This window comes from Rhododendron vialii, chromosome 12a (assembly GCF_030253575.1).
Source record: "Rhododendron vialii isolate Sample 1 chromosome 12a, ASM3025357v1".
Lineage (NCBI taxonomy): Eukaryota > Viridiplantae > Streptophyta > Magnoliopsida > Ericales > Ericaceae > Rhododendron > Rhododendron vialii.
Window position 1 is genome coordinate 35403505 of NC_080568.1, and position 13862 is coordinate 35417366.

At 38.3% G+C, this 13862-nt stretch overlaps 2 protein-coding genes across 2 annotated transcripts; one reads left to right on the forward strand and one right to left on the reverse strand.

The window, feature by feature from the left end:
• The first annotated feature begins 952 nt into the window (after nucleotides 1–952).
• On the forward strand, nucleotides 953–5808 carry LOC131309728 (D-3-phosphoglycerate dehydrogenase 3, chloroplastic-like). The gene is made up of 5 exons (XM_058336322.1): nucleotides 953–1765; nucleotides 3180–3556; nucleotides 4104–4214; nucleotides 4319–4414; nucleotides 4818–5808. The coding sequence occupies exons 1-5, from the start codon at nucleotides 1132–1134 to the stop codon at nucleotides 5487–5489; spliced, it is 1890 nt and encodes a 629-aa protein (XP_058192305.1). The 5' UTR covers nucleotides 953–1131; the 3' UTR covers nucleotides 5490–5808.
• A 375-nt stretch (nucleotides 5809–6183) lies between these two features.
• LOC131309731 (uncharacterized) lies at nucleotides 6184–8899 on the reverse strand. Its single transcript, XM_058336323.1, has 6 exons — nucleotides 8701–8899; nucleotides 8519–8545; nucleotides 8291–8353; nucleotides 6640–6718; nucleotides 6517–6562; nucleotides 6184–6422 (listed from the first exon to the last, which is right to left on the reverse strand). Exons 1-6 carry the CDS (start codon nucleotides 8740–8742, stop codon nucleotides 6413–6415), a joined length of 267 nt encoding a protein of 88 aa, XP_058192306.1. The 5' UTR covers nucleotides 8743–8899; the 3' UTR covers nucleotides 6184–6412.
• Between the last annotated feature and the right edge of the window lie 4963 nt (nucleotides 8900–13862).

Below are 13862 nucleotides of genomic sequence, written 5' to 3' on the forward strand. Positions count from 1 at the left end.
ACGAGATTTCAAAAAAATTTCAAAAGTTAACTAAAAACATATAGGTAACTCATTGATGAACACGCGCCACCTTTATCATATTGGAACTCATAATAGCTTTGTTTATTTAATTGCTTACTCATTTATTGGCACGATGACCTATAGGCTCCATTTAATAACAGTGATAGATGGATGAGATTCGTAAGGAGATGGGATTAGGATTGAGATTGGTAATGAGAAGGGATTGATAATTAGTATGTTTGTTTGGGATGGGATTAGATGATTGGATTATTACTATCATGTTTGTTTAAGATGTGATTAGATGATAGGATTTGATTGATAGAAGAAATTAGTAATGAGAAGAGATTGGTAATGAGAAGGAGTTGGAATTAGATTACGAATACCAAGTCACAACCCCCTATGGGCCGGATTGTTCATCCCATGGGACTACCAATCTGGACCAATTTTAGAAACCAAACAAAGAATTACTAATACCATCACCTTAGTAATCCAATCCCAACCTTCAATCCGTCTACCAAATGGGGCCATAATTGCTTATCAAACAAAATCCAAAAAAATCAGAGTCATTAATAGTAGCTAATTAAAAACTGTTAGTCAAATAAAAAAAAATACTTATCCTTGCTCTCGTTTAATCATTTGTATAAATAAAAATAAACAAATAAGTGGGGAGTAATAAACTGAACCAGCATGAACGCCAAAAAACAGTCTTGGTAATTAATCAAGACTTGCGAGATAGAATTTTGCTCCCTCTATATCAACATTTCCGTACTTAGTTTTATTTTGAGATTAATGATGTAGGTGCGTGTAAATTAGGGGGCATATAAGTAAATTGATGCATTAGAGGAGGGAGAGAGAATACAAGTTGGCTACGGCGACTCTCCATCGCGTATTTAATTAACTGTAATACAGTAGTAATAAAATGTAGGAGTAGTAGTAATAATCACCCACCCACCCCCAATTTTAGGATTTCAAACTTGTACCCTCCTCTCTCTCTCTCTCTCTCTCTCTCTCTCTCCGGTCTCCTCTTCTCTCCTCTCCTACAAAAGGAAAGAAAACATCCTCACTTCTCCCCCTCCCAAACAAACAAACTACTTCTCAGAATCCGGAAACTGAAAAACAGACAGAGAGACCATGGCCTCCGCTTCTTCTGCAAACCACATTCTCCTCTCACCACCTCCTTCCCTACCCTCTCTCCTTCCTCCTCCTTCTACCGCCAAATTCCCTCACATCTCCTTCCCTAGGAATTACCTCTCTCACTCCTCCCTAATTCGATCTCAACCACAGTTGCCCTGCTTCATCACCAACGCCGCTGCTTTGAATACAGCCCAATCCCCAAACATCGTCTCTCTATCCAAAACCACAGATCCGGACCACACCACCAACACCTCCAAACCTACAATCCTCGTCTCCGAAAAACTCGGAGAAGGCGGTCTCGACCTCCTCCGAAGCTTCGCCGACGTCGAGTGCCTCTATGGCATGTCTCCGGAGCAGCTGTGCAAGGAGATCTCCAGGTTCGACGCCCTCATCGTCAGGAGCGGTACCAAGGTCTCGCGAGATGTGTTCCAGGCCGCCAACGGCCGCTTGAAGGTCGTGGGAAGGGCAGGAGTCGGGATCGACAATGTGGATCTGCAGGCGGCCACTGAGTTGGGATGCCTCGTTGTCAATGCGCCCACGGCGAATACCATCGCCGCTGCTGAGCACGCTATTGCTCTGCTTGCCTCTATGGCTCGAAATGTCGCTCAGTCCGATGCCTCCGTCAAATCTGGTATATATACGTTGTGCTCACATTATGACTCAAGTTTCGTCCTATATGTTAACAGATTTGTTTTGGCCTGTAACGGTAGGTAACAGGTTTGCTCGAAAGTTATATATACACTTAGTTGGTGAATTGGATTTAATTAATTGCTCTGTTGGTCTGTATGGCCAGAGCTAACTTGCATTCATGTCACGAGCGGATACAAATTTGGAATTGCTCAAGGATAAAAACTTGTTTAGGTCTTAAAATTAGTTCTGGTTGTGGAATTGAATACAGTTTGAGTAAATGACAAATGACAAGACCATAAATTTATGATTGAACTTTTGTGTGTGTTATAGATATTTGTCTTATTGTATAGTATAGTAGTAGATTTTTCTTGGCCCGTTATGGTAGGTTACAGATTTGCTTGAAATTTATGAAGTCGGTGATTTGGATTTAATTAATTGCTCTGTTCATGGGCGGAGCTTCACTTGCATTCATGCGACTGGAGGTTATAAAATTTGGTATTACTCAAGGATATGTTTGTTTGAGTTTTAAAATTGGTTCCAGTTGTCTGATGGAATACGATTGTTGAAATGAGAATACCACGCGTTTGTGGCATTTGGGGAAGAAGAATGGAGATCGTCGAAAACTTTCATTTCGGCAGCTTCCCACCCACAGGAAAACAGCCAAAAGATGAATTTATGGTAGAGATTTCTTGGTGTATCCTGGGGCATATACATAATGTGAATGGGAATTGATTTCCACACTAAAAAACAAAAAAATGAGTGTGGATATCAAAAAGGGGAGTGTGAAAATCACTCCCCAATGTGAATCTTATACATGCAATAACGGTAGTTTTTTTTTTTTGAGAATGAAACATTTTATTACAGTAGTTTCATTGTGGGTAGATAGAACAACGTCCCAGCCACTACCTTTTTGAACTGCATCCTAGCCATTGCCTTGATACTGACTGCTAGGATGGGTTCAACCTCGTATTTTCCAGTGGAAATTGACCAAATTTCTGTTATTGTGATTGGAGTGATGTCAACATGGGATATTTTAGTTACCAAAAAAAAAAACATGGGATATTTTAGTTACCAAAAAAAAAACATGGGATATTTTATGGGACTCGGCGATTGGCTGAATTGTGGTGCACTTTTCTTGACTAAAATTCTGAAACCACGTTCCTTGAACAACTTTAGGAGGCAGAAGGCCGAGACATGATTAAGGAAATAAATATAAATATATATGTATATGGTCTCTAACCTGGAGATTGCTGGAGTTGGTTACCACTTACCAACCATGGTTTTCTACTACCTAAGCACGTACTCCTCGTCTCCTTGCACAATTGTTCCCCCCGTGAACACAAAACCAATCTTCTTTGTTCATCTTTGCTTATGTTCTATGTGATTTTTTTCATGCGTGGATGCTTTTTTAACAGGAAAATGGCAACGTACGAAGTACATTGGAGTCTCTCTTGTTGGGAAAACATTAGCAATAATGGGATTCGGGAAAGTTGGATCTGAAGTTGCAAGACGTGCAAAAGGCCTAGGTATGCATGTAATTTCGCACGACCCATATGCCCCAGCTGATAGAGCCCGTGCTATTGGTGTGGACTTGGTCTCTTTCGATGATGCCATATCAACTGCGGACTTCATTTCTCTCCATATGCCCCTCACTCCTACCACTTCCAAGGTATTCAACGATGATACTTTTGCAAAGATGAAGAAGGGAGCTCGCATTATTAATGTTGCCAGGGGTGGTGTTATCGATGAAGATGCATTAGTGAGGGCCCTTGAAAGTGGAGTAGTTTCACAGGTATGATTCTGTTGTCAACCATATACCCCTGTCCTATTGGATTTTGAATTCAGGAATTCAGTAGAATTTGAACAGCTCATGCGTTATTGTAGCATTTTGATGGGAAAAAACAGGATCAAAATGAGGTGGTTTTGGGATTTCGTTTTAAGATCACTATATTTGTTTGCTTATTTTTTTGACCTTCTCAAGACGACCATTGTTTTTATTGCCCTGTTGAATAAGATTTGATTTTACGGTAAAGTGTCGCTAATCACGAGAGAGTGGATCTCAAAATTCCATCGCATCCCACCCCAAGTCACCCCACAAATTATTGATTAAGAGGGAGAGAAACAAATGGAATAGGTAGGTTACAGCCTGCACCTTCATAAACATGGAGTAGGACACAAAAATGACCAGTTTTATCACACATGAACTCCTCTTTATATCCTCCTTTTATTTGAAATTATGGTATTTGGTCTAATTTATGGGAAAAGGTTCCTTTGGGGATATGAAATTCCCACCTAGCTCCAAAAAAAAAAAGTGACTTTTGGATACTGATGTGTAACAGGCAGCACTTGATGTGTTCAGCGAGGAGCCCCCACCCTCAGATAGCAAATTGTTGCAATTTGAGAATGTCACTCTTACACCTCATCTTGGAGCTAGCACTAAGGAAGCACAGGTATAAGCATCCCATGACCGTTAGTTGACTGGTTTCTGCTCTTCATTTGCGGTCAATTTTTTCTTTTGCCATGACTTCAATCATGTTGAAATCTTGTATTTCAGGAAGGTGTGGCTGTAGAAATAGCCGAAGCTGTAGTTGGAGCGTTGAGAGGGGAACTTTCTGCAACTGCTGTTAATGCTCCCATGGTCCCTGCCGAGGTATACAATACTCCATATCACATATAACACCATGTGACTGCTGCTATGTTACACCTACTCTTTTAAGTCAATAAAGAACTTGTGTCAGACATTCAACAATTGAACAAGGATATGGCAATCCTTTTTCAACATGTTCAGCTCGGCATTCATCTAGCAAGGCTTGTTATGCAATTCCAATTTCTCGTGAAGTTATGCATAGAAAACTTATATTATGCATGAATACGTATAGGTACCTAGTAAATACTATTTTTTGTAGAAAATAACTTATATGTGCTAAGGAATACAAAATTATAGAGTCCCCGTGTCCTTGAAATGAAAATGAAAAGAATTCAACACTAACACATACCCATACCTGAAACCAAATCAGAATCCAGGTTGCTAATTTAATGTTTTTCATTTGTAGGTTCTCTCTCAGTTGGCTCCATACGTTCTGCTAGCTGAGAAACTGGGTAGGCTAGCTGTACAGTTGGTGGCTGGAGGGGACGGAATCAAAGCAGTTAAGGTGGTCTACAGATCAGCTAGAGACCCAGATGACCTGGACACCAGACTTCTCCGTGCCATGATCATAAAGGGCATCATCGAGCCTATATCTGACTCATTCGTCAACTTAGTTAATGCTGATTTCACTGCCAAGCAGAAAGGTCTCCGTATTAGTGAGGAGAGAGTGGTGGTTGATTCATCCCCCGAGAACCCTATTGACTCAATCCAGGTCCTAATAAGCAATACGGAGTCCAAATTTGCGAGTGCTGAGTCGGAGCATGGAAATGTTAGCATTGAGGGGAGAGTGAAATATGGGATACCTCATCTGACGCGAGTGGGATCTTTCAGTGTGGATGTGAGTCTGGAAGGGAACCTGATATTGTGTTGCCAGGTGGACCAACCTGGGATGATCGGACGGGTTGGAAACATTCTTGGTGAACAGAATTATAATGTCAGCTTTATGAGTGTAGGAAGGACTGTTAAGAGGACTAAGGCCATCATGGCGATTGGTGTTGATGAAGAGCCAGATAAGAACACCCTCAAGAAAATAGGAGAGGTACCTGCAATTGAAGAGTTTGTGTTTCTCAAACTATAGAGTGTTGGTCGAAATTCTTCCTCCAACTGGAATGATTGTTGAGGAACAATAGGCTTCATACATGTGTTTTTGTGTGAGAGGTTAGAATAAAGTTAGCTGCCTCACAAATAAAGGAGTGACTTCTGCCCCTACAGACCGTCCATGGTTGGTATAGTCTAAGCTTAAATCCAGATAGCGTGTAAACTCCTTTCTGTTGTAAGCCCTCTTCTTGTTGTTGGCAGGTTGTAATTCTAGTGGAATTTTTTTTTTGATCGGCGTGATTCTAGTGGTTTTACTGCTGACATTTATGGCAATTCGAATTTCTAGTTCAGTTCCCTTACTGTACTGTGTCTTTTAAAGGAGTGTAAAATAGAAAGTTTTCAAGGTGTGCTGAAATGTAATGATCTTTGGCACTAGTTGTTGGACAACTACAGGAAGTGTAAGCTTTTAATCTCAGATCCAACACCCAAGGGATATTCTTTTAGGACAGAAGGCCATTGGCAATGTTAAGCTGGTTCTCATCATCTAAGCTTTCGATGTAAATGATTGCACCAATTTTTTTTGGCCATCCTGATTACGGTCAAAACCTTAAACTGGCACCTATACCTACACTTTCATTCAAAGGTTGACAATCCAACAAGGGAATTTGCACGTTTCAGGAATCTTCTTATTTCTCTCCCTTTCTAGGCTCAATTAAAAGAGGAAACAGTTTGTCTGATAAAAGATGCCTAGAAAATCCGAATAGATATGAAAAATTAACATAAACAGGTACAAATTTGCAGCCGAACGAAGATCAATACAGACGCTGTGCATCATATCCCTGTTTTAGACTCGAGGATAAAAATGATGCAAGAAGAAATGTCACAGATATCTCAATACATCTGGCTTTAGAACTACTGCCAGCAAACTAAGCTGTCCTTCCATGCACCAGTTAAAGCTAGTCTTCATTTTCCCCTGTAGTAAGTAAATGATACCAAAGGAATTGAGAGATTTGTGGAAAAAGAGCATTCAAATACGTAAAGAAAAATGAATCATAATAATTACTTACGTGTTCATCATCAGTGTGATGTTGTCACCTTTAAGAAGTATCCGCCCTGAAAAGAGAACACATATCATAAGAAAACAATCCAAAGAAACAAATGATAGGTTTCTAGAGTCATTCAACACCCACCCAAAGCCTTTCTGCTCTTCTTCTTTATGTTGACCTCCTCAGCATCCTCCAGAACAAGGTTCATGTATTCATCAAACCCCTAAAACAGCAAACAAATAGACCACTTTATTTTCTGATTTAGAAAAGAAAAGATTGATCGAAGACAGGACAAAAGACATAATTTCTATCTTGATCCCAAGACAAATAGTCACAGAAATACTCCTGCAGTCAAGCATAGGTATATCCGTGCCAGATGCACAAGAATACAAGCACTGATATCTCAAAGGTCCTCTATAGTCTATACTTACACATCAAAAATCCTGAGTGAGTGAGTGAGTACATGAAAAATGACAGGACATTGCAATGAAAATGCTGATGCTGATAAACAGACTTTCTGAGGGCAGATTTCATATGTTGGAGAGTTCTGCTATTGCGGCATTGCCCTTTTAACAAGAACTACAGTTCAGGACCGTCCTTTAACAAATTCAAGTTTGTGAGCAAAATGCACTCAATGTCTGTTTAACACTTACAACTTATTGTTTCGTTCTCTTATAACCCAGGTTGTGCAAGAAGTAAGGGTCTGCATCTGCTCATTGAGGAATGTTAAGGCCTCAGATGCAAATAAAATGTAGGCTGGGGAATGGAAGCTCAGTCACAGGATCTTTGGCTGATAGTGTTTGAATGTTGTTGTTCTGCTTCTTTTTTTCCTTGTAGTTTTTGCTTCTAGCTGGTTAGGACAAGGCTTGCTTACCTTGTTTCTTGTTGTTCCTGTATTCCTTAGCTAGCCCGGGGTGGGCTAGTTGCTTGTAAGGATTGTTCCTGGTGTTTTGGTTGTTTGCGTAATACAAATTTAATTTACCAAGAAAAAAATTGGTATCCAGCCAATGGACTGATTAATCAGGAGACGAATCCCACTGTCCACTAGCGGAGGTCCAATTAAAGCTGGGGCTGACCCCGTAAAACAGACCGAGCAGAGGAATTGAGAGCAAAGGAATTGATAGCACACGGGTGGGAGTCAAACTCAAAACAAAAGGCTTCCTAAGGCTCCTGGTCGCCAGCGAATGATATTTTGGAACATCTTTCTCCCCAGTGTTCTAAAACAAGAAATAATGGCTGGGCCTATCCGATTAATGATTAATCACCAATTACAAATCAATATGCACCGATTAATCGCCAATTAAACCGATTAATCACTCGAAGGTGGCCGACCGCCTGACTAGTGCCTAGCGACTTTTAGAACATTGTTTCTCCCTAACAAAGAATGTAAAGAATCCAACCGCAATATGACCACCCGGGGAGGCGTAGGGAAGGGTGCTTGAATCACCATGCAAAATCCACAGCATAACTCCATATTATACTGAACATACAGACTACAGTATGACCTAAATGCCTTCTAAAACCACATTGGGCCAAAGTTGGGTCCTATAGCGGTTAAATTCACTGCCATACGACATACAAGGTGTTGTACAAAACAATAACTATTGAAAGCACTAGGTTATATCTTCCAACAACTTTGTAGGCCAATATACATGTTGAACTAAATGGAGGACTAAACGGACTCTTTGATTTCCTATGCAATTTTCTACAACAGCCTTTTTTTCCAAAAGAAGAAAAAAAGCAAAAGGTTGGATGCATACGACAGAAACAGCGTAGAAAAATATGGAAAACATACAATAATGCGGCCTTCAATCCTCAAGTCCTTCTGCTCGAAAAGCCATATCTGGATGCGAGCTTTCTGTTTCAATTCATAGAGAGAGAGAGAGAGAGAGAGAGAGAGAGAGAGTGAGTGAGAGTGAGTTTAGAAAACCAACAATTCCAAGCAAACAGAGAAATTTTGATGGATGCGAGGAACAAGAATTCGGGAGGGAAAAAAGAAACAAAATAGAAGCAAGCGGCTTACACTCTGAAGAAACCTGAAAATGAGATTCTGAAATCAGCGTCCGCCGATCCGTCCATGAAGCAAAAGATAAATACAAATCAGTAAATAATACTCCAGTATGATTATATAGAAAGAGCATACTCCATGAGCAAGTAATGCAGTACTAGTACAAATAAGTACGTAAAAGAAGAGAGAGAGGTTACAATAGGTTGGGTCATGATCCTCTGGACTTTAGTGGTCGCCATGGCTGCTGCTGCTACTAGTGCTGGGTCTGAGAGAATCGTCCCGTCTCCTTGAGAAAGCAACGGGAAGAGAAGAGATGAATGAAAACAAACCCTAGCTGCCTACGGCCTAGGAGGAAGGCAGCGAGGTCGGGTAGTTCCTTTTTTAAATTGTGGGGAAGGGATGTTCCTTTCCAAATTATTACTACCACTAGTATTGGGCTGGGCGTTTGGGCTTACAAGTGGCATTTCACGTGGGCCTAAAGCCTAACGAGGGAGTATTCTTTTTGAAGAACATTCTTGACTTGTACACGCTATAGTCCCGTTTTGCCAATGTTCTTATTTTTAAATACTATTTATTTTTCTCTTTGTTAGACAAATTATTTTTTTTTAATACAATATCTTTAATTCAAAAAATAAATATTTATTTTAATTAGTCGAATACAAACTTTGTCAAAATTTTGATCCATGTCACTCACTCGTCTTCGAACAAGTTAGTTAGTATGATGTTTGTACAATTTATATATATATATATAGTATTAAAAGCATCCACTACTGTATACTCTCGTAGGGCTTTTTATTCCACAATTTTCTGTTGGATTGTCCAAGAAAGAGAATAATGTATTTTGACACAACAATTGTAATTGCGCTCATCTTTTAGAGAGAGAGAGAGAGAGAGAGAGAGAGAGCTAGTATTCCAACAAGTTTAGTGGCATATTCTATCAATCAAAATCAAAGTTTTAACATTCGAGCACTTCAAAGTATAATTAGATCTTTGCCAATTATTTGTTGCCGTTAATTAAGCATGATTTTGAAGTGAAACAATTTTAGTTGTTCAAGGGTACGCAGTCAAACAACAAGAGCAATACAAGATGAAGAAACTTTTTTTAAAAATTCCTTTGTTTTTCATTGGATCCAACCAAACCCGTAGTCTATTCCATAAGCTAACAAATTAAATACTCTTCTCTTGTCACACCCTAGTCCTCATACTTGTACCTAGCTTGTAGCATATGTTAAACATCCCTTCCATATTTCCTATTGCTAAACTCCTATCAAATTCTGTTCAAAAAAATAAACACGCCCAGAGGCTCCAATAAAATTGAGAGAGAGAGAGAGAGAGGGTGTCGGTTAGTCTTTGTTGTGATATACTATCCTACTCCTATAACGTATCTAAATCAAATTGATTGGGTTTTACAGTAATTTTCTTTGTTATCTTTTTCTTTAAATAATGATAATGAAATTAAATGGAAGGGAACAATTGAATTGAGACAACAGAACAGCACTTGGTGCACCACACTCGACTTACCAAATGCAGTGTCCATCCAGTAATTTTCTTTGTTATCTTTTTCTTTAAATAATGATAATTTTCTTTGTTATCTTTTTCTTTAGTAATTTGGATTTGGATACGCTACTCCCTCCTACTCATAACTATATATATATAGAGTACTCTAGTACATTACTACTACTTTTACTGCATGAATTTTCCCCACCAAGTTTCCTAAACGAGTTTCCCCATTTCGTCATTCCAAATCTATTGAATTGACAATCTCTCGAGGAAAACCCACGTGCTAAATTAGTGGCTGCACTGTTAACAATTACCTTGGCATTGTTTCACTCAAATCGGAGTGTGGAGTAATTATTCATTCTTCCCCATACTTGTGACGTCCTTACGTGGTATTCTTAATTATTTGCGTAGTGTGACGATCTTTTATTTGCGAGGACTATCACGTGTTATTCCAAAAGCACCCAATAATTAGCCCTAAATCGTCCCTCTCATGAAGTATAATGCGATTTGATGTGTCAGTTTGGGGTCTCCACCTTTTGTATTGTGTCCGTAAGTTACTATTATTTTACTAATGGCTTTATTTCTTGTGCTAACTAGCGTTACCTTCAACGTTTATTTATTCTACTTACATCCTTTTACAGACAATCATAATTGGTTGTGTGCAGGGTCGGCCCAAGAATTTTTAGTGCTCAAGGCTTAATAAAGAAAAGTGTTCTTAAAGAGTAATACTTAATAATTTTTACAGCAGCCATTACAATATGAGAAAATCAAGACCAATATAAAAAGTTCTACTGTATTAATTATTATATAAATATGAACACAAATCCAAGTAGTAAAAATATTTTATTCTATTGGGCTAACTCATTACCTTAAATTGGACATTTTTTTCTATTAGACTTAAAAAGACTCTTACTCAAACTCATGTAGTAAAAATATTGAATTGCCCCTAAAATTTGGTATTTTTGGGATGCTCAAGAACCGCCTCTTGGACCTTAGGGTTGGGCCGGCTCTGGTTGGGTGACTTTGTTTTGGATTATGAACGACCTATTCACATCAATTCTAACCTAATGGCAGAAATGTGGGTTGTGCGTGATGGATTGTAGGTTGTCCGTCGTTTTTGGGTTTGCTCATCTTGTTGTTCAGACTGATTCAGCATTTGTGTACAACGCTTTGTGCAAGCAACAAGTCCAAGCACGCTGCCTCAGCAGGATGCTTCAAGAGATTTAAGCTCTAGTTTCTAAGTTCTCCTTGTTGCAAGTCACATTTTGTTATTGGGAAGCTAACGAGGTAGTTGATTTGTTAGCCAAAAATGAAGAAACAATCAAGGTTTTTTTTTGTTTTTGTTTTTTTGTTTTACATAGATAGAGTTGCACTCGACTTTTAGTTATCAACTTTGTATAAGGATCGGAGTGAAACGGTAGTCTCTCGTTTCATAAAGAATTATCACGCTTGTACTCTTTTTGACTTAATATAAGTTATGGTGTTGGTTTAAAAAAACAGGACAGCATCAGTCTTATACTTCAAGGGGACAATAACGAAGATTACCAAGTTGAAATATGTATGCTCATACACTGAATTAATTCATTTGATTGTGCCGAAATTACAGGTAAGATGGTGGGGTATAAAATTACAAATCTTAAAAGTTCATTAAAAATAGGTAAGCATAAAAATGAAGAGAATTGTGGCTTCCTCCAATTTTTACTGTAGTACCAGTATATATATATACTGTCGGCTTTGTTGTCCTACTCTGCATAAAAATCCAATTACTACAGTACGTGGTTCGAAGTGGGGCCGGGTCATGAACACAGTAGTATACTCCTTAATTGTTGGGTAATTGTTATCAAAGTCGTTGACCCCATTGGAATATTCTCTCGTTTTATACTACTACTAATATAGAGTACAACTACAATTCAGCAACCGGCCATCTTGTGCTAGCTAGCTAGCTAGTATATATTTTAGTCAAATTCTACCGGGCTAAGTGTGTATACACACTAAGATTTGCCCGTGTCTGAAGGCACAGCTTAATGCATTTTAAACACAACTAAAATAAATTACGAAACTATTGACCACTCCCGCCAACGAAACTGATCTATACGGGAATATATATATTTTTAAATTAGTGCATGCTCGTGTCTGAAGACGCGGATCGAATAATCAGCACACATGCAAATCAATATTGTAACCGTGAACAAAGTATCAACATGTTCATGTAACACCGATGAGTCGTTCAAAATTTCAAAATAGCACACACACACAGAGAAAATATGGAACGTTTGGTTATTATTATTATTATTATTATTGGGGGGACGGGGGAGAAAATCATTGCAAAATCAAACATCGACATATATATAGTTAGTATTTTTGAAGAGACTGAGATATTATATAGATGTTTACAAATAAGTACATTCTGTAGTAGTTACGCATAAGTAGACATTCATACACTTTTAAGTTATAATAATAGTAATAGTACTTAAACAATTAATTAAAGTACAGTTTCTTTTTACATAGAGTCAAGGTCAAAACCTAACTTATCCCTAGATAGGTAATCTACCAACCGAAAGAGAAACATGATCAGACCAAGCTTCAGCCTCGATGGGTTTGAGCATGTATGTGTTACCACAACAAATGAGTGAAAGACGTTAAACGAAGCGAGTCTAGGGGCTAGAGGAAGTACGAATTAAGCAAGATTATTGGCAAATGAAGATTAAAAAAGGAAAGTAGGAGATCATGTGATTAAGAAAGAAAGGGGAAGTGATTAAAAAAAAGACAAGAATTGAATATCACTTTAACTGCATAAAAGTAGGAATACTTTTAACGCCACCTAAAGATCCCATAAAGATCATCGTTGTATTTCTACTTTCAAATTGAGAATGAAGAATAAATTTCTCTTCAACACGTACCGAAGTTTTTGTCAGTCTAAGGGTCTAGCTAGGGAGAATTGAATGGCGACTTATGAGAATGACCACAGTAAACACTCCAAAAAAAGAGTGCACGGTGTGCATGCCCTTCGTATTCTAAGCCACAAAATTTCCTAAAATTAAGCACAAAATCCGTAACCTAGAGCAGTCTTTTTTTTTTTTTTTTGTATACATTTATAATACCTTAAGCCGTCTTTTTTACCACAAAAATCGTACAAATGAGCCACAAAATTCGTAAAAGTAACTACAAAAATTCATATATAAACAATCACAAAATCTCATATATTGGGCCACAAAATTCATAATGGTATACAGTACACACTTTGATAAAATGAACCACAAAAACTGATAAAGTGAGCCACAAAGATTTTTCAAGGTGGTGCGTATAGGAGTTTTTTTTTTAATACAGGTTTGTCTAAACTATTTTGGTCTTTGGCCATGATAGGGTAGGGGGGAGGGGAATTCGGCATTGATTGAGGTGGATTTTGTAATTTTGTAGTGAGTCACGCTGCCACATCACTGCAAAATGAAAGAAAGAAAGAGACCAGAAAAGATGGATCATTGGGACCAAATGTTTGTAAAGCAATGCTTTCGACATTTTAGACTTTAGTGTGCATAGTTCCCCTCAATAAATCGAGAAATACGATTTAATTAACTTTAACTTATCCAGCCTGGCCATAAAACTTTTTATGAGTTTATTACCTAATTAAAACTTTAACTAAATCCATTCAACTCTAACTTTACCTATGTAGATGTGGTTAGAATTTTAGTATCTTCATAGTGGATCGATGCTCTTAGATGGCAACACCCAAACAACTTATATCGTTTTAGGTAGGAGGTGAATCAACCAATTAGGCTTGTCTTAGTCCTAGTTGGCATGCAACCATTTTACACGGGTAAGGGATCAAATTAATATTACAAAAGGCAACATATAATTAATG